The sequence below is a fragment of the Pongo pygmaeus genome, chromosome 12 (genome assembly GCF_028885625.2).
Source record: "Pongo pygmaeus isolate AG05252 chromosome 12, NHGRI_mPonPyg2-v2.0_pri, whole genome shotgun sequence".
NCBI lineage: Eukaryota > Metazoa > Chordata > Mammalia > Primates > Hominidae > Pongo > Pongo pygmaeus.
The window spans coordinates 47,384,794-47,408,698 of NC_072385.2; the positions used below are offsets into that span (position 1 = coordinate 47,384,794).

Below are 23,905 nucleotides of genomic sequence, written 5' to 3' on the forward strand. Positions count from 1 at the left end.
CATTAGGGCCTTAAGAATTATTGAAAATACAGAAATAAGTTATAGTGTTTGATAGCATAGTAGGGTGCCTATAGTTAACAGTAATTTATTGTGTAATTCAAAGTAACTAGAAGAGAAGATTTGAAATATTCCCAACACAAAGAAATGATAAATGAGCCTCGGCAGCATAGTGAGACCTCATTTCTACTAAAAATTAAAAAAATTAGCTGCGTATGGTGGTGCACACCTATAGTTCCAGCTACTTGGCAGGCTGAGGTGGGAAAATTGCTTGAGCCGGGAGGTCAAGGCTGCGGTGAGCCATGATTGCACCACTGCACTCTAGCCTAGGCAAAAGAGTGAGACCCTGTCTCAGAAAAAAAAAAAAAAAAGATAAATGGTTGAGGTGATGGATATCCTAATTACCCTGATTTGATCATTGTAAATTGTATGCATGTATCCAGATATCCCATGTATTCCATAAACATGTAGGATTCCAGCACTTTGGGCGGCCGAGGCAGGTGGATCACCTGAGGTCAGGAGTTTGAGACCATGGTGAAACTCTGTCTCTACTGAAAATATAAAAATTAGCTGGGCATGGTGGTGGGCACCTGTAATCCCAGCTACTTGGAAGGTTTAGGCAGGAGAATCGCTTGAACCCGGGAGGCAGAGGTTGCAGTGAGCCAAGATGGTGCCATTGCACTCCAGTCCCGGCAACAAAAGCGAAACTCCGTCTCAAAAAAAAAAAAAAAAAGTGTATGATTATTTATCATTTTAAAAAGCACATAAAAAAGAATTATTTTTTCATATGGGCCCTTTAAGAAGAATCTGTTACATTTTAATATGTGGGTAGAAAAATATAATTTTGAAAGTCAGACCTTTTCTGCATAAAGGTGGTTGCTGAAGCCATGATGCAGAGGCTGTTCCTGGCAGCCTGAGTGAGAAGAGTATCAAATTGTTAAGCCCTGGGGATCCTAACTCTTAGAAGATGAAAAAGGAGAACGAGGAGGGAGCCACAGGACAGAAGAAGACAGGCCAGCCTTGTGATGGCCTGCCAACAAAAGCCTTGGAAGAATGCCTGTAACCACCATCGCCTCCGAAACCCTCATAAGAAACTGCGTATTTATTCAGTAAGCAGATATGGATGCCCTTTATATGCCTCTTCCCGTCCTAGGCACTGTGAAGACAGTGGTGTGCAAAGCAGAGACCCCTGCTTGTATGGAATCTGCATTCTAGTGGGGGAGACACGACAAACGTGTAATTCAAAAGTAAAAAACTTATGAAGAATCACGTCTCATGATTAGTGTTATAAAGAAAAAAGAAAGCATGCATACAGGAATATCCACATAAGCAATTTTGGTAAGTGGGGCATGTCTGTAGTTTTATTATTCTAACCCAAGCATTCACATTATGTAAGTTTATTGAATTAAGGAGAGGGTCTCGTTTGCTTAACTGAACGGAGGCTATGTGTTCATGTGTGTGCGCGCTAACCATTGGCTGGGTGGCTTTAGTGTGGGGAGCTATTTATGACACCCTGTGTCTCTAGCTGAAGCTGCAGTGCCAGAATAGATCAGGTGAGAAAGTGTGAGCCTTCTGAAGGGAGGGGCTTCCGTCATCCTTTGTCTGTCGGGGGTTCACTCACCATCTCTTTGGAAGCCCAGTGAGGCTTCCACAGAAAGGGAGCAACCCAGTTCCTACCCCCTGAGGCAAACTGGACTTACTGACTGCTGACATCTTTTATTTTGCATCTCCATAAATCTGTTTTTTTCCAGTTCAGCAAACATGTGGTCCTTTCTTAGTGAAGTTCCTCATGATTTGTTTCTGCTTTTTAAGTCTAAATGCTTAATTTTGGGGATATTTTTGTCCCATACTAAAGAGATGATCAAGGGATCCTAAAAATATTTTGTTTGGGGTGATTTTCAAATGTCTTTTCATGGCTTAAATTTCAATCATACCTTAAGGATTTCCTCCCTAAGTGAAAGTAGTTTCAGTTTTTCAGAAATAGAACTGGTAATGTATGGAATTCAGGTAGTAAAAAAAAAAAAAAAAAAAGGAATGCAAAAAGAAATAAACTCACTCACAATTGCACCACCAGGCCATGCATGGTGGCTCAAGCCCATAACCCCAAGACTTTGGGAGGTGAGGCGGGAGGATCGCTTGAGGCCAGGAGTTTGGGACCAGCCTGGGCAACATAGACAGACCCCATCTCTACAAATAAACAGATAGCTGGGTGCAATGGCACATGCCTATAGTTCCAGCTACTGAGAAGACCAAAGTGGGAGTATCGCTTGAGCCCAGGAGTTTGAAGGTGCAGTGAGTTATGATCACACCACTACACTGTTGCCTTGGCAACAGAGCAAGACCCTATCTCTAAAAAAACAAAAACAAAACAATCGTACCACCTGTTGATGACAGGTGTGCTTTATTGCAGATGCCTCTACACCTATAATTACCTATGGCTACATGAACACTCCTCCCCTGCAGTCTGATCATTTTTTGTTGGTTAAAAGTATAATTGCCGGCCGGGTGCGATGGCTCACGCCTGTAATCCCAGCACTTCGGGAGGCCGAGGCGGGTGGATCACCTGAGGTCAGAAATTTGAGACCAGCCTGGCCAACATGATGAAACCTTGTCTCTACTAAAAATACAAAAATTAGCCAGGTGTGGTGGCGTGTGCCTGTAGTCCCAGCTACTCGGGAGGCTGAGGCAGGAGAATCGCTTGAACCTGGGAGGCAGAGATTGCAGTGAGCCGAGATCACACCACTGCACTCCAGCCTGGGCGACAGAGTGAGAATCCATCTCAAAAAAAAAAAAAAAAAAGTTTAATTTGCCAGCTGGGCATGATGGCTCACAACTGTAATCCCAGCACTTTGGGAGGCCAAGGCTGGTGGGTGGCTTGAGCCCAGGAGTTAGAGACCAGCCTGGGCAACGTGGCAAAACCCCGTCTATACCAAAAAAAAAAAAAAATTAACTTGGCATGGTGGTGTGTGCCTGGAGTCCCAGCTACTCAGGAGGCTGAGGTGGGAAGATGGCCTGAGCCCAGGAGGTCAAGGCTGCAGTGAGCTGTGATCACACCACTGCACTCCAGCCAGGGTAACAGAGCAAGATCCCATCTCAAACCAAAAAACAAAAGTATAATTGGTATTGAAATTTATGACACAGTTATTCTAGCAATTAACAAAGCATGCCCCTGATTCAATGTTCATATAATCCAACCTTCAACTGCCACCTTTTCACCAAACAGAAAATCACAAACAAAAGAAATGAATGAAAACAGTCCAGATGGTGTCAAGGTGATCATGACTTTCAGCTGATAAGCCCTGGCTTCTCCAAGGGATCATGGAGAGGCCACTCCGCCGTTTGTCTGTTGTACCCAGCTTGGCCCTTCTCGTGATGTTGAGGGACATGGAATCCACATGGTCCCTTGTAAATCAGAAGTAATGCCTGCTGAGCTGAAGTAGAGGGATTTGATGAAACTTCTTGGGAAGTCAAACTCTTATACTGTGGAGGCTAAAGCAACCCCATCTTGGATGCTAATCTGCCATTTTGACTTCTGACTAACCCCAGTCCCAGGAAGCCTTCTAAGGTTTCTAGTTTCATATACTCACTGTAAATCTTGCCCTTAGGTCAAAACAGTCTTGCTGTTATACCGTAAGTCCTGCCCTTCGGTAAATTCTTGCATTTTCCTGAGGGTTGGATGTCAATGTCCTATACATTCCTTCAGTATGGTATTTAAGACCTGGGTGTATACGCCCTCAGTCTGGGAAGTAATAGCATGGGCAACCATTATCCTGTCTCGCCGCAACCCAGGACATGGCTTCTGTTCATAAGTCCCCATCACATGTTTCTTTCTGAGAAACTGGATTCGTCAGCCTCTTCCTTGGCCTTTGGGGGTGGGTTTGCATATGCCTGCCTACCACAGAGCACATACCTTTAATAGATATATCCCAGGAGGTAACTACATGTGTAGATGCATAGATTTTTATAAAACTGCCTTTTTCTTATATTTTTCAGTGTCAATAAATGTAAGTACTGAGTACTTAAAGCTAGTCCTTCTCAAACTTGAATGTGCATATGAATGTCCCAGGATCTCATTAAAATGCTGAGTCAGCAAGACTGGGGCAGGCCTGAGACTCTGCATTTCTAACCTGCTTCCAGGTTACACTGATGCTGTCAGTCAGAGACCCTGCTGTGTAGCAAGATCTTAAGGACTGTAGAGTATTCATGTAGTTTGTGCTGTAATTTACCAACAAATTTCCTGCTGTTGGACATTTTTGATGTTTCATTTATTTATTTATTTATTTATTTTTGTAGAGGCAGGGTCTCACTATGTTGCCCAGGCTGGTCTCAAACTCCTGGCCTCAAGTGATCCTCCCATCCCAGTCTCCCAAAGGTGTGAGCTACCACACCCAGCCATTTTAGATGTTTCAATAGAGTTTATGCTTTATTCTTGCCATTATAATTTCTGTTAACTTTCAGTTTTAGTTTTACTCTTAATCAGTATTGAGAAAATGCTTTTCTTGGAAGTTTATCTTGTTTGATGACAGGCTACGGACATGTAATGCACATTTCATTCCATTCGAGATGTTTCTTAAGGGGCTGCTGTGTGCCAATCTCTGTCCTAGGTGTTAGGGATACAAAGGTGAACAGAGTTCTGGCTCTGCAGCTCATTCCTCCAGGAGTCTGCAAAAGAAAATTCAGTTCATTGTGGTAAACAGAGATAGGGACGTGCCCAGGTATGGGTGTGGTGTTGAAAAATGACCTCAGAGATAAGGAAAGAGATGCTTGAGCTGGGTTTAAGGATGAAAAGTAGCTTACCAGGCAGATTGTTGGGTGGGATTCCAGATTGTGGGCACATCATATGCAAAGGCACTGAAGTAACAATTTGGCACATCCAGGTTTCTAACAGTACTTCTTTGTGCAGTGTGATAGACAGGTTTGTCACATGGAGTCACAGAATCTGAAATAAGCTGGGAACCAGTAGGCAGATATGTATTTTTGAAAGATGGCTTTGAGGCGATAAAATTGAGATCAGGGCATTCGAGGTAAGTGATTTCTATTAAAGGCATGTAGTGAACAGGAGAAATTCAGGAGGTATTATTGGCAGGCCTGGGGATTGACTGGGGTTGAGAATGAAAGTCTGGTTGACCTGCAGGTTTTCATCTTATGGCTGAACAGATGGTTCAGATACCAAAGAATGAAAGGAATAGAAGAAAATGCCAGGTTCCATTTAGGAATGTTGCTTGAGGTGAAGATAGCAAACAAGTCATTAGGTATACAGGTCTGGGCTTAGGTGAGAGGTCCACATTAGAGAGATGGATTTGGTCTTCAGGGAGCCATTGTCACCCCTAGTCTGAAGCTTGTACTTGTCACAAAGTTGCTGGAAGTGCCACAGCGTCTGCTGCCTAAAAACCCAAGAATCCGAATGCCCACGACTGCTGCAGGAGTCACATGTAGATACCTTCCCTTGCCTGCTACTACTGCTATCCAAAGCTTTACCAAGTCAGGGGAAAAGAAAGGTTGTCTCCCGGTCTTTCACTAGCACATCCTAGGATCACAGCTTTACGAGAAGCCAGCTGCTAGGAGCGAGTTCAGAAAATATTTCCAGGCTTATAGTCTGACGGGCAGAGTAGAACACGAGCCAGAGCACTGTCTGGCTCAGCAGCAGAGCACCTGAAGGCGGAGGCCCTGGAGTCTTTCTCATACTCTTACCACAGTCATCTTTGTTCTCTGGAGGTCCACTTGGTGTGAACTGAGTATCATTCCGGTCATCTCAGAAGTTTCCATTTTAAACATGCACAGGCTGCAGGTAGCCTGCTGCTTCCCACCACTTGGCTGACTGTACGTGAAGCGACCACAGAACTGTGGTGTTTGAAAACCTTCCAGGATCTCAGTTGTTCTAACTTCTCATTTAATAATTCAGCAGATTCTTCAGCACAGGTTTATTAATAAGGCCCTCAACTCTTATTGAAACTATTTTGATAGAATTATACATAATGATAAAAACTCTTGCTACACAGAATTAGAATTAAGGAGTTAAGGAAGAGATTGTTTACAGTAGCAGAAAAAAAAAAAACTTGAATGCCTGTTTAGTTTAAGATAAACAGATTTTTTTCAAAGAAGATGGCAAAACCCTAACGGGAAAAATGAAGTGAATAGTGAATGAGATATAACTTCTTCCATCCAACTAAAAACTATAGTGAAGACGTTATTTCTTATATTAATATATGCATTTATTATAATAGTAACTAGTGCCTATATTAGTTAAGATATAATTTTGCCTTTAATTAACAATTCCTTAAACAAGACAGCAGCTTATTCCTCTATCATAGACCAGTCCAGAAGTGGAGTGGCAGCTCTCTGCCCTATGGGGTTGTCCCAGGGGCCCCAGCTCCTTCTCTTGTTGTTCTACCATCCTTGAGTAATGTCCTCTCTGGGTGGTCCAGAGTGGCAGATCATGGTCCATATTTCAGTCAGGAGGAAGAGGGGATAAAGGAGAAGCCAGAGTATGCCAAGGGATGCACCTTGAGAATTGCACAGGATGCTTCTGCTCATATCCCATTGGCTAAAACTTAATCTTGAGTCCTAGCTCCAAGGGAGACTGGGAAATGTAGTCTTCATTCCGGGAGGTACTATGCCCCACTAAAAATCCAGAGCTCTGTTAAGCTGAGTTAGGGGAAAGTGAATATGGGGGAGACGGACCAATTTCTACTACAGTACTCTAGGAATATTATTTAGAACTTGAAAATTGCTAATAAAATTATCTCAAAAGAATAAATAGGCAGGCACACTTAAGAACATATTTTTTAAGAAAAGTGTTTTTAAATTGCCATATTCTCTCTTTTTTTCTTTTTTCTTGATGTAACACTTCTGTTTTTGATGTAACTTTCTTTTTAAACTTTTTTATTATATAAATTTTAACCGTACACAGAAGTGGGGAGAATTGTGTAGTGAGCCCTGGTACCCATCTCCCAGTTTTAGTAAGTTATCAGCTTAAAGTTGGTTTTATCTATTCTCCCCGGCCCTCCACTTATCCCCTTCCTGAGTTCTTGAAGCAGATCTCATTTTCACTATTTGATCTGTAGATATTTCTGTATGTAGCTCTAAAAGGTAAAAGGTCCTTTTTTAAAAAAATAAACTTTAAAGTTTAGGATAATTGTATTCACATGCGGTTGTAAAACATAATCTAGAGAGATTTTGTGTATGCTTTACTCATTTTCCCCCATGATAGCATCCTGCAAAACTATAGTACCATGTCGCAGCTGGAATCTAACATGGATACAGTCAAGATGTAGAACATCTCCATCCTCACAAAGGTCCTTCGTGTTGCCCTTTTATAGCCACATCTACCTCCCCTTCCACAACCCCTGACACTCACTAGTCTGTTCTCCATTTCTATAATTTTGTCATTTTAAGACTGTTAAAAATCAGCCGGGTGCAGTGGCTCATGCCTGTAATCCCAGCACTTTGGGAGGCCGAGGCAGGTGAATCACGAGGTCAGGAATTCGACACCAGCCTGACTAACAGGGTGAAACCCTGTCTCTACTAAAAATACAAAAATTAGCCTGGCATGGTGGCATGCACCTGTAATCCCAGCTACTCAGGAGGCTGAGGCAGGACAGTCACTCGAACCCAGGAGGCAGAGGTTGCAGTGAGCTGAGATCGCGCCACTGCACTTCAGCCTGGGGAACAGAGCAAGACTCCATCTCAAAAAAAAAGAAAAAAAAAAAAAAGAATGTTGAGAATCATACAGTATGTAACATTTTGGTATCAGCTCAGCATAGTTCCCTCTAGATTCATCCACTTTGTTGCATGTAACAACAGTTCATTCTTTATTGCCAGTTACTATTCCATGGCGTGGATGCAACATATAAAGGCTCTTTGAAAACCATAATCCATCCTCCTAACTCTCTCCTCTCTTTCTCCCCACTGCCCTCTTCCCCTCTCTTCACAGCAATGCCAAGTGAGTACACCTATGTGAAACTGAGAAGTGATTGCTCGAGGCCTTCCCTGCAATGGTACAGCCGAGCTCAAAGCAAGATGAGAAGGCCCAGCTTGTTATTAAAAGACATCCTCAAGTAAGTACCGCCCCTGGGACTGTAGATCCCCCTGCTTTGGGTCAACTGTGTAGAACTAGGAGGAAAAATTCAATGAGAGCCCTCAAGATGGCTAATATTGGAGAGGCATGCTTGGTCAAAGGATTATTCAAAGGCACATCTGAGTAAAGACTGAGTGCACAGCCAGAGTGGGCCTGTACAGCTGGCTGTATTTGTAAGTGCACAGTGCCCAGTAGCTGCTCAGGCTCTGTACCTTGGCCTGGATGCCTGGGAGAGCAGCTCTCACCGTGTACTGCTCTTCATGCCCTTATTTAACAAAAGAGGGCTTTTCCCTTAGCTATTGTAAGTTAATCTAAAATATGGTTAATTAAATTTCCCTGAAGGCCCTTGAATACTGTTAAATATCGAATACTAAAAATGATGACAGGTGTTTGAGCCAGGTCACCCTTATATCCTAATAAGTGGTAGAATTAATCAAGGAGGAACTTGGCAGGTGTTTTTTTACGTATATACCAGTCAAACCCAGTTGAAAATTGCCCTTTATTCATGTCTAAACATAGAAATCCAACCTTGCAGTCTAGTCTTCTGTCTCACTTTACTGACTTAGGAAGTGTAGGGGAAAAGGAAATTTATAAGAATAAGGCTTATGTTACATTCAGCCTCCCTTTAGTCACCAATCAATATTTGTTGAGGCCCACCACGTTCATGACGTCATGCTGGGCGCCAGCCACAAGGCAGCAGGGGAGATAGACCTGCGCCCTGTGCTGCTTAGGCTGTGAGTGAGGTGGACTCGCGCCAGGAATTAAGGCACAATCTGATATGTGCTACAGACACTGGGCTTGCCTTCACGCCCTTTTATTTTTTTTTTTAAATCAAAATAAGGGAAGTATATGCACTGAATGTAACACCTTTTCTGGGGCTGAAGAGAAGAATAGGTAATACTAGCTTTTCAAGATTGAAAATTCAAAAGGTATTAAAGAGTCTCAGTGAAACACCTTCTCATCCCTGCTCCCCATTTCCCCTTCATATTTAAAGATAACCAGTGTCACCAGTTTTTTGTGTATATGAGAAATATTTTGTGTGTGTGTGCTCTGCCATGCCCCCTACCCAAACCCACTTTTACACAAATTGATAGCATCCTGTTCACTTATCATTATACATAATCCCAACTTGTCCAAGTTGTCATGGGAAGCCTGTTTTAAACGAGAATTTTAAAGTTTTTAAAACACTCCCAGCAACACTTCATTGTATTCTCATCCTCAAATATTAAGAAATATTTTGCATCTATTATGTATAATATATTATGCTAGATGCTTTTTTTGAAAAAAAAAAACTGCCCCTTTATTTAGAAAATGGATTACTTTCTGTTTAATTATTTCTTACATTTGTTTTTTCAAGAACAGAATTGTTTAAAGCAGTGGTTCTTAAATTTTGGTTGAAACTTTTTAGCTTGCGGCTTGTGTCACTGGAGAACTTAGTAAAAATGAGATTTCTAAAACTAAGACTAGACTCAGCTCTTTTCTCCAAGTCGTGTGTGTGCGTGTGTGTGTGTGTGTGTGTGTGTGTGTATTAAACTATATAATGGTGTGAATTTATCAGATCTTTAAAAATATTTTTTAGGTCATCTTAAGGGTAACTAATGGTCCTGTCTCATTTCTCAGTCGGCCTCACTTCTGGATAGAATTCTGTAGAAGCACTGTGAATAAACTGTGTCTTTTCTTTTTTTTTTTAAGGACTGACAGAATTTTAAAGTCACGAAAGATTGAAGCCGAGATTCTAAAGTTCAAGTCTATTACTTGATTTTAAGTTCAATAATTGACATTGTGATTCAGATTTTGTTACAGTGCCCTTGCAAAAAAAGTTTTTTCTGTGTTTGCTTATAACAAAGACAATCATAAATGACTAGTTTATCTTGTCAGGAAAATAGGAAATGGCCCCTTCCTTTCACCCCAACGTCAACTTAAAGATTGTAGTTTTATGCTGCATAGCAGGCAGACTCATTTAGGATTCCGTTTTCAGTGTCACATTGCATCTCATGATTCTCACATGACTACATCATAATACCTAATTGATTTTTTTCCAGATGCACATTGCTTGTGTTTGGAGTGTGGATCCTTTATATCCTCAAGTTAAATTATACTACTGAAGAATGTGACATGAAAAAAATGCATTATGTGGACCCTGACCGTGTAAAGGTTAGATATCCCATTGGTGTGGTTTAAATGAAAACATTGCCAAGCATATGCTTAAACTATAATATCATTAGTCTACTGTGTTACAAATATATGTTAATAAAAGTTTGAACTCAGAGGGGAAAGCACTTAATCTCAGCACTCCAAAACCAAAGACAACCTTCTTCTAAAAACCTACCACTAACTACTCCCCAGTATCCTTCTCCCATTTACTGCAGCTGGGGTGTGGGATGAGGTGGGCTCAACCCAACAGGCTCTAGGGCTCCTCTCGTGGAATTAATTGCCCTGATGCTATAAAGTAAACAACAAAGAAGTGCTCTTCTTTTTTCTTTTCTGCCTTTTTTTTTTTTTTTTTTTGAGTCAGGATCTCACTCTGCACCCAGGATTTAGTGCAGTGGCAAGAACACAGCCACCTCAGCCTTCTGAGTAGCTGGGACCACAGGTGTACACCACCATGCCTGACTAATTTTTTAATTTTTTTGTGGAGATAGGGTCTTGCCATGTTGCCCAGGCTGATCTTGAACTCCTAGGCTCAAGCTATCCTCCCGCCTTGGCCTCCCAAAGGACTGGGATTACAGACATGAGCCACCATGCCTGGCCAGAAATTCTCTTAGTATCATCTGTCCTTCCTGTGTTTTATTTTTAATTTTAATGAATTCATGTTGCATTGCAAGATTTTTCTTTCAGCTTACATTTATGTTTCCAAATCAAGTGACATATCGAATGCTCATTTCACTGATTATTTTAGTGGCTGGATTATCCAATAACATTTAGCCCAGGATGGAGGAAGAGATGATTTTAAATAAAGTAGCATGAGAGGAATGATAACTGACATGTATGGATGCTTTATATATATTATATCCTTTAGTCATTGTGACTGGGAGATATCCCAGTATCATCTTCATCTTACAGATGATGGCTTGAAAGGTTGAGCTGCTCACCCAAGTTCATGTCTAGTTTAGCTTGCTAGTTTATAATGTGCTTTAGTGCTCCTGTGTGCCAGGAACTGTTCTAAAAGTGTATTAGCAATATTAGCTCATTTAACTTTCATCACATTCCTGGGGATGTAGGTGCTACAATCATCCCCATCTCACAGGCGGGGAAACTGAGGAGCAGGAAGATTTAGTAACCTACCCAGGGTCACCTGCTGCAGTACGTGGTGATGCCCAGGCTTGAACTCAGTGGTGTGATTTCAGAGTCTGAGCTCCTGACCACTCTGCTCTCTGCCTGGATAGGGAGTGTCCACAGAGAAGCCCAAAGTTAAAAGCAACATGGTGCAGAGAGGAAAGAGCTTAAATGTTTTACTCAATTCAAATCTAACTGCCACTTAGTAATGGTGAAACCCTAGGCAGGTGACTTGATTGTTTTGAGTCCCAATTTTCTCAACTGTGAAATGTAGAAGTTGAGTAAGACAAAATACACAAAATTCCTTTCTTGGTCCTAATTCTTATTCATACATTTCTACTTTAATTTGTACATCCTTTGAAGTGCCTCCGATTTTTTTTGTGGTACAGACAGGTATAAACAAATAAATGAAGAGCTCAGTTAGCAAAGGCATAGCTTGGCTTCTGCAAAACTATTGAGTCTCAGGGTCTTGCTGGTCATGGGGCCAGCCTTTCCAGCATAGATGTCCTCAGGTGTCTGCTGGCTCATGTCATTTCATCAGCATTAACATATCTGCTTTGGTCGAGTAGGATGTGTCCACTACCGTCTGTTCAGGTTTCCCTTTCTTCCTGGACTGTCTGGCCTTGCAGACATACCTCCCCCTGTCCTTTACAATTCCACGGCCCTTCACAGCTCTCTTGGATAAAGGTTTTAGACATCCTGTCTCTGTTTTTGTCTTCTGAGAAAGTCTTTAAATGATGGCACTTGGTATGGCTTACTGATGGACTGGGAACTCTTCCCTTTGTTTCTCTGCTGCCCTTCTCCACTTTCTCTTTGCCTCCTCTTTTTCCTGTCCATTACCATCTGAACAACTGTAAAGTGATTGTTCTAAAGTCTGGGTCCGTTGAGGAGAGAGGTGCGCTCTCCTGTACAAGGGCCAAGCATACTATTCCACAAGCACAGGGTGGAGAAGGTGTGTTTTAGTAATACCCTGGGGGAAATCAACTTAGTAGTTTTCCTGTCCAGCCAGGACCATCTGTGTCAACCTGTGCACTGGCTGCCTGTGATCATTTTGAACTTAAGCCACGTGGTCTGCTTGTCTCTGCAGTGGTCAGTTAAGTGCTCTGGTTGTTAGGCTGTTACTTGTTAAGGCTCCCCAAAGGAATCCTAGTGATTTCTAAGAATGACCAGAGGAGAAACTCAAGATCACCTCCCTGAGGAATCATGGAAGGGATAGGAACATGTGTAGCCTTAAGGAGAGAAGACCTGGTGCAGGGCACATGGTGGTCAGTGTCAATGAGCCAGAGGTTCAGACCGCAGAAGGATGGGCCTGCCCAGGTGGCCTTAATGGCAGAGCTCTGTAGCAGGGGATGGCAGCCAAGCTCAAAGGAGAAAGGTTTGACAGTCCCAGGCATCCAAAGATGGGATAAACAGACCACCTTTGTGATGACTCTCTGGAGATCTTTAAGAAAGTCAGGGGTCTGACCAGGTGTGATGGCGCACACCTGTAACCCCAGCACCTTGGGAGGCTGAGGTGGGCGGATCATGAGGTCAGGAGTTCGAGACCAGCCTGACCAACGTGGTGAAACCCCGTCTCTACTAAAAATACAGAAATTAGCTGGGCATGGTGGCAGGCACCTGTAATCCCAGCTACTCGGGAGGCTGAGGCAGGAGAATCACTTGAACCCAAGACAGGGAGGTTGCAGTGAGCCAAGATTGTGCCATTGCACTCCAGCCTGGGCAACAAGAGTGAAACTCTGCCTCAAAAAAAAGCCAGGGGTCCTGTAGGTAGAATTCAGACATCAGACAGGGAGGGGCTCAGGGGCCTTTCTGATCCCTTCCAGGTCTGAGATTCTGTGGTTCTCGGCAATTTGCCAGTGCCTGACTGGAAGATGGAGGCTGGTTTCGTAACCTGGGGCTTTCCCAGTTCTGAATTCTGGGTGGAGTTGTCTCAAACGGAAGGCTCTCAAAGAACACCTGCATGCAGCCCAACCAGTCCCCAACTCAGTGACTTTCCGACTGAACCTCACGGCTACTTCCAAGCTCCTCTGAAGCTTGCCACGTTCCATTGGTATTATCCTAATTCATACGAGCCTCTCATCCTGCCATCTAAAGTATAAGTTACTTGAGAGTAAGGACTGTGTCTGTAAAAATACATAGTACGTGGCATTCTAAGGAAAGGTGTAGTGAGCGAGGGCTGCCCTTTAAAGTCACCTGCTCTTCCTGCTTCCCTGGTTGTGTGTCTCCTCACCTGCCTTCCTGCAGCCAGCCATGCCCCACTGTGGCCGGAGTAGTCGTATTCTACAATTTGAATCTAATATATTGCTTCCCTCCTTAAAACTCTTTGGTGCCTCTCCTTTACCTTCAGGAAAATACCCAGACTCCTTAGTCTGGCCCAGAAGACCATTCATCACTTGGTTCCTACTGATCTCTCCAGTCTCTTTGTGCCACCTCCATTGTCCCAGCTCTATGTATTTTAGGCACACTCAACCCCTCACAGGTCCTTGGGTAAACCTCTTCTCTTCTTTCCTTTTCTCTTTTTTTTTTTTTTTTTTTTTTTTTTTGAGACGGAGTCTCACTCTGTCTCCCAGGCTGCTGTGCAGTGGCACGATCTCAGCTCACTGCAACCTCCACCTCCTGGGTTCAAGTGATTCTCCTGTCTCAGCCTCCCGAGTAGCTGGGATTACAGGCACGTGCCACCACACCCAGCTAATTTTTGTATTTTTAGTGGAGATGGGGTTTTGTCATGTTGGCCAGGCTAGTCTTGAACCCCTGACCTTGGGTGATCCACCCGCCTCGACCTCCCAAAGTGCTAGGATTACAGGCGTGAGCCACTGAGCCCAGCTTCTTTTCTTTTCAACAGGGCCTCACGCTGTCACCCAGGCTGAAGTGCAGTAGCCCGGTCATTGCTCACTGCAGCCTCAACTTCCCAGGCTCAAGCAATCCTCCCACCTCAGCCTCCCGAGTGGCTGGGACTATAGTATGCACCACCATACGTGCCTAATATTTTTTTTTTTTCGTAGAGGCAGGGTCTTACCGTGTTTCCCAGGCTGGTCTCAAACTCCTGGACTCAAGTGACTCAAGTGATCCTCCTGCCTCAGCCTCCCAAAGTGCTGGGATTATAGGCATGAGCCACCATGCCCTGCCCTCAAAACATCTTTATTGAGATATAATTAACACACCACATAGTTCACCCATTTAAAGCATACAGTACAGCCAGGCATGGTGGCTCCTGTCTATAATCCCCGCTTTTTGGGAGGCCAAGGCAGGAAGGATCATTTGAGGCCAGGAGTTTGAGACCAGCATGGGCAACATACCAAGATATCATCTCTATTAAAAATAAAAACATTAGCCTTGTGTGGTGTCTCACAACTGTAGTCTTAGCTACTCCAGAGACTAAGGCAGAAGGATCACTTGTGCCCAGGAGTTTGAGGTTACAGTGAGCTATAATCATGCCACTGCACTCCAGCCCATACAACAGAACAGAACAAGACACTGAGAAAAAAAAAAGGGATACAGTGCAGTGATTTTGTGCAATACACTGTGGTTTTAGTGATTTACAGAATTGTGCAACCATCACCATGATCTAAGTTTAGAAGGTTTTTAGTATCCCAAAAAGAAACTCCATATCCATTCATAGTCACTCCCTATTTCCCCCCCCCACAAATCCTAAGCAACCAGTAATCTACTTTCTGTCTGTATAGATTTGCCTATTATGGACATTTCATGTTATTCATTTCATGATCTCTTGTGACTGGATTCTTTCACTTAGGATAATGTTTTCAAGGTACACCCACGTTGTAGCATGTATCAGTACTTCATTATTTCTGGATAATACCTCATTGTATGGATATACCTCATTTTGTTTATCCATTCATCAGTTAGTGGACGTTTGGGTTGTGTCCACTTTTGGCTATTATGAATAATGCTGCTGTGAACATGTGTATGTAAGTATTTGTGTACCTGTTTTCAGTTCTTTTATGTATATACTAGGAATATAGTTGCTGGGTCATATGGTAACTATGTTTTGCTTTTTGAGGAACTGCCAAGCTGTTTTCCAAAATGGTGGCATCATTTTACATTCTCGTGAGCAAGGTACCAGAGTTTCAATTTCTCCGCATCTTTATCAAGATTTGTTATTATCTTTCCTTTTTTACTACTGTCATCCTGATAGATGTTAAGTGATATCTCATTGTGGTTTTGATTTGCTGATAGCTAATGATGCTGAGCATCTTTTCCATGTGCTCTCATTGACCATATGTGTGTCTTCTTTGGAGGAATGCCCATTCAGATCATTTGCCCATTTTTAATTGGGTTATTTGACTTTTTATTCTTAAATTGTAAGAGTTCTTTCTGTGTTCTGGATACCAGTACCCTATATCTGGTATGTGATTTCCAAGTATTTTCTCCACTCTCTAAGTTGTCTTTTCACTTTCTCGATGGTATCATTTTTAGCACAAAAGTCTTTAATTCTGATGAAACCCAATTTACCTATTTTTCCTTTGGTCGTTTATGCTTTTGGTGTCATATCTAAGAAACTATTGTTTAGTCCCAAGTTTTCTTCTAGTATGTTTATAACGTACTACCTCTTACATTTAGGTCTTCGATTCATTTTGCATTAATTTTTGTATATGGTATATTAGTCCATTTTCACTACTGATAAAGACATACCCAAGACTGGGCAATTTACAAAAGAAAGAGGTTTAATTGTAGTTACAACTCCACATGGCACTGGAAGCCTCACAATCATGGCAGAAGGCAAGGAGGAGCAAGTCACGTCTTACATGAATGGCAGCAGGCAAAAGAGAGAAACCGTGCAGGGAAATTCCCATTTTTAAAACCATCAGATCTCGTGAGACCCATTCACTATCACAAGAATGGCACAGGAAAGACCTGCCCCCATGATTCAGTCATCTACCACTGGGTCCCTCCCACAACACATGGGAATTATGGGAGCTACAAGATGAGATTTGGGTGGGGACAAAGAGCCAAACCATATCAGTGTGAGGTCAGGATCCAGGGTCATCCTTTTGCATGTTGTTCTCCAGTTGTCCCAGGACCATTTGTTGAAAAGAACTTTCCTCTGTTTGCTGCATTCTTTCTTTCTTTGCTGCCTAGAGCCTTTCCCTGCCCTTCGCCCTTCTGTTACTCATATTTTAAGTCAAGTCTCAGCTCAGCAGTTACCCCTTCTAAGAGGCTATCCCTGATCATCCCTCTGTGTGTGTGAGAGAGCCCCTTCATGCCTTAATCCTGATGTTTATCATTGTAGGATTTCAGCTGTTCATCTTCCCCACTTGTTTTCCAGGCCAGGTCTTGGGAGACAGGGGCTGTGTGCTTAACATCTTACATTAGTGAATGTGCACTTATGTATATTCAACTTCAGGGGGAAGGGGAGATAGTACTTGAATCACAGTGCAATCTTCCATTACCTGTGAACTCTAGATTGTACAGAAAATCCAGTTATAACATGTAATTCTTTGAGTACATTCAGTAATGCACCTTAGGTTTAATGTGAGGAGCAGAACTGATAGTTCTCTTCAACCTAAATATCCACTGGTAGACAGGGAAAAGCCCAGCACCTGCTCCTTGCCCCTTCTCCCTGAACCATGGAATGTAAGTCCTTTCATTAGGCTACTGGGCCAATTTTTAGACCTAAGCTCATGGCTGGACCAATAGCAGCCTTCATAGATACCAATGCCCTGCTTTGATGGGCTTCAGTGAAGACTCCTGACCAATCACTGATGGGGGGTGGTGGGAGGACTTCTGATGGGGGAGTTGGCCTCCCTGGTCCCACACCTGCCTGGAGAAGGAGCCAAAGCCACCTAAGCAAAACTGAGCAGCCCACAGTGTCCATCTACCATGTCACCCCAGTGCTGAGCGATTTCTAAAAGGTTACTTTTTTCAATTATTTAAAAAAACACCGAAAATTCAAGTAATACAGAAATAAGTAAAGGAGAAAGTCCCCTGTAATTTTTCATAGAGAAAGAGGAAGGAATGGGGGGCAGCTGTGTAAGTCAAACATGTTTGTAAAACTCCGTGAGTTTGAAACTAGTGAAATAGAAAGTGAAAGCCTGCTATAATTATGGTGGAATTGAGGGTGTCTTATTGTGTTACTAGAGAATTTTTTTAAGTAGGTTTTTAACATTTTGACCTTGTTAAAATGCTCTACTTTTCAAAACAGTCCTGACAGGATATCCTGCTTCCTTCCATGCAGAAGAGGTGGTTTGTGCAGAAGTGCAGGCCTCAGAAGGCTTTGCACATAAGAGGAATGGCAAGAGTTGCCTATCACTGAGGATTTGGGGAGGAGGGATCACAGGATATGGGACTGAAAATGAGACAGGGCCAGATAGCAAAAGGCCTTGAATGCTACACTAAGCACGAAGCAGCTCCTTAATTTGATATCTGGTTGTGCATCATTGAAGCAAGAATAGAGTGGAGGACATGGCCCGTGTGGTCCTCGTGTTCTGAGTGGCTGTGAGATGGAGTTCTGTGTGAGCTCTCTACGAAGAAAATCCCGTCTCCAGGCAGTCAGTGGAGATTTGATCCTTACCACCAGAGCATGTGGACAAATTTGAATTATCGTGGATGTATATGGGCAGAAGAAGATCTCAGAGCCGTAAGGGTGGGGCCCTGTTAGCTCTGTTGGTTCCATTTTGCAACCCACAGTGTGAGTGGGACCCTGCCAGCCCTGCTAGACGTGAGCATTGTCTGGTGACACCGGTCACCGCCTTCATTACTGCAGCAGAAGAAGTGTGGCTGTGGCAGTTGTGGGTTTTGTATTTTCTATTTAAATATGTCCCTTAATGTGCCAGTTCTTAAAAAGACTACCAGTGGGCTCTGAAGGGATGCCTGGACACTTTGAAAGTGTGGTTCAGATGTGAAATTGCATTTAAAAGATGTTTAAAGAGAGACGAGGGCACGTTGATGTCAGTTTCGGTTTGGGCTGTGTAGTAGCAGCATTTTGAACTTGGCCCTCTCTCCTTTCTGAGAGCTAAAGACCTTATCTCCCTGCGGACGGCATTGCGTCCAGTTAATTATGGCCAGATGGACTCAGCCGCTTCTTTATCGTCTTCTCTCGGACTCTGCAGACCTACACCGTGTCTTTAAAGGAAGCAGGGCCCTCCCTGCTGAAGCATTCAGTGAGCCCAGGCACCAGCACCTTCAAACCCAGTCTTTTCTCTCCTTAGTGCTGCTCCCCATTTTCCAGGCCTTCCTGGGATATCTTAGAGGTAAGAAAACTGAAGCCTCGACCTAGGGAAAAATGCTTTAACAAAGATGACGCTGCTAGTTAAATCAATCTAGAACTGAGTCCAGCCTCCAGATCTCCTGATTATTATTTTTTTTCTAACAGTTGATGGGATGAAATCTACATAAGATTTAATCCTCTGAAGCCCATTGTTTGATGACTATTAAAAACTTATGCAGCCACGCCTCTGTCACCACAATCCCGCTTTAGCACATTCCCATGGCCCAAGCGAGTTCCCCGGAGCCCCTCTGCAGTCAGTCCCCACCCTCAACCCCACCGCAGGCTGCCACCAACTGGTTGAGTTTATAGTGTAGTGTTCTTTCCATGACTTGGTTATTTAAATTTTTTTCTGCTTCTAACTGGGTAAAAGTTATAACTTAAATGTGAGTAAAATATGTCAATAACTTGACCCTCAGTTACTGTCCTTGTGTGATATCATACAAGTCTCCACACATGCCAGGTACCGGGCAAAATACTTTGGGCATCAGAGCAACCTGCGAAGAAGCGACCAGCACCAGAGTTTACAGTTGTGGGAAATGAAAGTTCCACAAGGTCACTGATGCCCCCAGATCACGCGATCCGTGGCAGAATTGAGCTCCTTCCCACATCTCATTAATGCCAGACACGAGTTTTCTTTCAATCTGAATGCTCTGCCCTGTTCCGGATTTTTAAAAAATAATAAGTGCAATAGAACATTGCCTTTTACTAAGAATTATGCCACTTACTTGTATTTCTGAGAAGGGTTGTCCTTAAAATTTCAGAGTGGAAATGAAAGTGGGGATTTTGCTGAGGAAAATTACTTTGATTGTTTTTAATACCCTTCTGTGAATTTCACATGATGTTTTTATGGCACACTGCCACAGCATTAACAATTGGCACTACCAGATGTCTACTTTGTCTTAATCGTGGGCAACCTGCAAGCTCAGCCTGGAAGATGTTAAAAACTGAAACCTTTATTTTTGTCCCTGGATTTGAGACGAACAGGAGTTCTTGCATTTTACAAGAGAGTCACCAGCTCCTGGCTTCCCAGTGAGCCTCATCTGGATGAATGCCACCCAGGCCCCAGCTGACGCCTCTGAGGCCTTCCTGGGAGCTCTGGAGTCCTCACGGCCTAGTCATACTGCTTCCTCTCTTCATTGCAGCTCCTGAAGGTGGGGCGCTCCCCTCGAGGCATTTTCTTCTGAGCTGTGAGCCACGGGCAAGCGGTGGAGAGGGAGGAGAGCAGCTGAGACAGATGCCAGTTCAACTCATTTAAAGATGTGGGACAAGCTCTGAGGAAGCCCCCAAGACAACGATATCTGGTTGTGCACCATTGAAGCAAGAACAGAAACCATCCAGAGTGGAAGACGTGGCCCATGTGGTCCTCGTGTTCTGAGTGGCTGTGAGATGGAGTTCCGTGTGAGCTCTCTGCAGAAAAAGCCCTGTCTCCAGGCAGTCAGTGGAGATTTGTTAAACGAGTTGAAACAAAAAAGGACAAGGAATTGCTGTGGCTTTAGACGTTGCCAGGGCATGTAGAACACTCACTCAGGATTTACTTACTGCATCCACTGTGACTTAGGCGCAGGAGGGGTCACAGTCAGAAGGTGACTACTGAGAAATGTGCCCTACCCACAGTCTAGAAAATTAAGTTTGGGCTGGGCGCGGTGGCTCACGTCTGTAATCCCAGAACTTTGGAAGGCGGAGGCAGGTGGATCACTAGGTCAGGAGTTTGAGACCAGCCTCACCAACATGGTGAAACCCCGTCTCTACTGAAAATACAAAAAGTAGCTGGGCATGTCAGTGCACGCCTGTAATCCCAGCTACTCAGGAACCTGAGGCAGGAGAATGCCTTGAAACTGGGAGGTAGAGGTTGCAGTGAGCCGAAATTGCGCCACTGCACTCCAGCAAGGGTGACAGAGCGAGACTCTGTCTCAAAAAAAGAAAAGAAAAAAAAAGAAGAAAATTAAGTTTGAAGCCTGAAATTAACCTCTTGGTGAGAATGGAAATGGAATGAAATTTCACTCCTTTCCAGATGAAGCTTCTAAAGAGGAGACCTGGCAGCCTAGCGAGCATCCAGCTTGCTCACGCACCTCTTTCTAGTCCTGTGGCCATCAGTGAGCTTCTCCGGGTCCCTCTTGCCACTTCTCAGATGTTCCCTTCTGTCCTAGGAGATTTGTAAAACCAGACACTTGGGATATGATTCTCTAGTGGAGAGTTAGGGCTTTAGGTCTCTAAAAATTGCCATTCATGACCTTCGGGCCTAGGGTTTAGAGATGAATGTGCAGTGTGGGTGGCCGCTCTGTGTGTCCTGCTTCTACCAGCTTGGCATTAAGCACCCGGAGCATCACCTGCTGGGCAGGCGTGGCCAGGGGTGAGCCCCTCCATTCGGGAGCTCAGGGTCAAGGCGGATTCCTTGCTTGGCTTTCCTGCTGATTTCCTCATGAAGATGCCAATTCGTATTTAAACATCTGTTATCAATGGTGGTGGTTGTGTGCTGATTTCTATAGGTAGAGGCTGTTGTTTTAGGAGCCAGGTTTGCTGGGCCAGCTCAGACCTCTTACAAAGTGAAGATACTAATGATCGTCTTGCAGGGTGCCATAGTGTCGTGAGGGTGAACTGAGGCAGTGGCTATGCATGGTGTCTGCAGCAGCGTTTCTGAGGCTCCAAGAATATCAGTTCCTTTTTCAGAAATGGGGCCAGATTCTTGGGATGTAGACAGCGTTCTCTTCACGGATGCCAACAACTTATCAAAGCTATAATATATTAAGTATCTCTGTTATAATAGGATAGACGCATTCCTAAAAAAATGTGTTAAGCAAAAATCAGAAAATAAAAATAACAAGGCCTTGAGGAAAAACATAGTTGGGGTGAACATTTAAACCTATACCCCAGTAATAATCCTCACAATGATACTGACAAAGTTGAAAAGATATGTTAAATTCCTAATAATAAATATCCCAGTAAATATAGGATTACACACACACACACACACACACACACACTTCTGCCTGTGAGAAGGTAGTGAATAGGAGGAGTAATGCACGGCCAATTCCAAGGCTGCTAAATATGGAGACAAGGATAAAAAAGCACAAAGATAGGAAGAACTACCTGACAGGGGTTCTGAGGCAGCATTTGTCCAGCTGAGCCAAGAGGAAGACTGGGGTGAATGGACACGCATACCGTATTCCTCCAAGGTTGTGTTTTTGGTTTTGGTTTTGGTTTTTTGTTTGTTTGTTTGTTTGTTTTTTGAGACAGAGTCTCACTCTGTTGCCCAGCCTGGAGTGCAGTGGCACGATCTCAGCTTACTGCAAGCTCTGCCTCCCGGGTTCACACCATTCTCCTGCCTCAGCCTCCCGAGTAGCCGGGACTACAGGTGCCCGCCACCACGTGCCCGGCTAATTTTTTTTGTATTTTTAGTAGAGACGAGTTTCACTGTATTAGCCAGGATGGTCATGTTTTTGTTCTTGTTTTTGTTTTAGAGACAGGGTCTCCCTCTGTCACCCAGGCTGGAGTGCAGTGGCACAATCACGGCTCACTACAGCGTCAGCCTTCCAGGTTGAGGATCACTTGATACTCATGCCTCAGCCTCCCATGTAGCTAGGGCCACAGGTGCACACCACCACGCCTGACTCATTTTTTAAAAAATTTTTTGTATAGGTGGGGTCTCACCATGTTGCCCAGGCTAGCCTCGAACTCCTGGGCTCAAGCAATCCTCTCACCTTGGCCTCCCAAAGTGCTGAGATTATAGGTGTGACCCGCCATGCCCGCCTTTCCTCTGAGTTTTGTTGCATTCGGGCAGCTCCTGGCTGAGGCAAAACATTAAAATGCATATGGAAATGCAGGCTGGGAAAATGCTTTGAAACCAATGCAATTTCTATGTTAAGGGGACGTTCCCTGATTCTTTCAGGTAATTTGCATTCTAGACTGTAACATTCTGTACCTCAACTGATAAATAAGCCTGTTTGTCATCCTGCTAGATGAGAACCTGATATATGAAACCTTTTTTTTTAATCGTGGTTAAAAAAAACATAAAATTTACCATCATAATTATTTTTAAATGTACCATTTGGCAGCATTAAGTATATTTAAACTCTTGTGAAACAAATTTCTAGAATGTTTTCATCTTGCAAAACTGAAACTCTGTACCCATTAAACAACTCCCCTTTTCTCCCTCTCTTCAACCCTGGTAACCACTATTCCTTCCTGTTTTTATGAATTTGACTACTTTAGATACCTCATATAAGTCAGGTCATACAGTATTTGTCTCTTTGTGACTGGCTTCACTTAGCATAATGTCCTCAAAGTTTAACTATGTTGTAGCATGTATCAGAATTTTATGAAACATGAAGTCTTAAACACCCCAAAGTACATTTTCACCCCAAATGTATTTGAACAGTGTTACGCTGGGGGTGGGAGGTGGGAGTCCTTCTTGCTTTGCCTGTGCAATGAAATGAATACCCTGCTGTGTTTATCTCCTTGTCATGTGATTCTCCCAGGTTGTTTCTTCAAGTTTCTGAGCCAAACTTAACTCTAAAAAGCAAATATTCTGTGTTAAAAGACAGTAATCAACACGGGAGCTACATCAGACATCATAGGACAAATTGTCATCTAGAAGAGTATATTTTTAATGCAGGAGAGTTTTTAAAACCCAGATTGGTGTGATTTCATTCCAGAGAGCTCAGAAATATGCTCAGCAAGTCTTGCAGAAGGAATGTCGTCCCAAGTTTGCCAAGACATCAATGGCACTGTTATTTGAGCACAGGTATAGCGTGGACTTACTCCCTTTTGTGCGGAAGGCCCCCAAAGACAGTGAAGCTGAGTCCAAGTACGATCCTCCTTTTGGGTTCCGGAAGTTCTCCAGTAAAGTCCAGAACCTCTTGGAGCTCTTGCCAGAGCACGACCTCCCTGAACACTTGAAAGCCAAGACCTGTCGGCGCTGTGTGGTTATTGGAAGCGGAGGAATACTGCACGGATTAGAACTGGGCCACACCCTGAACCAGTTCGATGTTGTGATAAGGTACATTGGTTTTTTTTTTGTTTGTTTACTTATTTTTATTGTTTTTATTTTATTTTATTTTTTGAGGCAGGGTCTCACTCCTGTCATCCAGGCTGGAGTGCAGTGGTGTGATCTCGGCTCACTGCAGCCTCAACTTCCCAGGCTCAGGAGATCCTCCCACCGCAGCCTCCCTAGTAGCTGGGAGCCCAGGCACACACCATGCATGGCTAATTTTTTATATTTTTAGTAGAGATGGGGTTTCTCTGAATTGCCCAGACTGGGGTACATCGCTTTTAAAACCCACCTTTCTCCTCTAGAACTCAGTGCACTGCTCTTGGTCAGTGTGGCTCCAGGA

The 23,905-nt window shown here is 43.5% G+C and overlaps 1 protein-coding gene across 4 annotated transcripts in view; it reads left to right on the forward strand.

Moving 5' to 3' along the window:
* The window catches only part of ST3GAL5 (ST3 beta-galactoside alpha-2,3-sialyltransferase 5), a 54,473-nt gene that overhangs the window by 20,174 nt on the left and 10,394 nt on the right, over positions 1-23,905 (forward strand). For 2 of the 4 annotated variants that reach the window (XM_063648572.1, XM_054475727.2), the window contains exons 2-4: positions 7,931-8,054; positions 10,117-10,228; positions 23,228-23,571. In XM_063648572.1, coding sequence (XP_063504642.1) covers positions 7,931-8,054; positions 10,117-10,228; positions 23,228-23,571 — 580 coding nt within the window. Of the gene's footprint in view, positions 1-1,150; positions 1,336-7,930; positions 8,055-10,116; positions 10,229-19,842; positions 20,159-23,227; positions 23,572-23,905 lie in introns of those variants that run through there. The other 2 variants (XM_054475729.2, XM_054475732.2) reach the window with 2 other exon arrangements.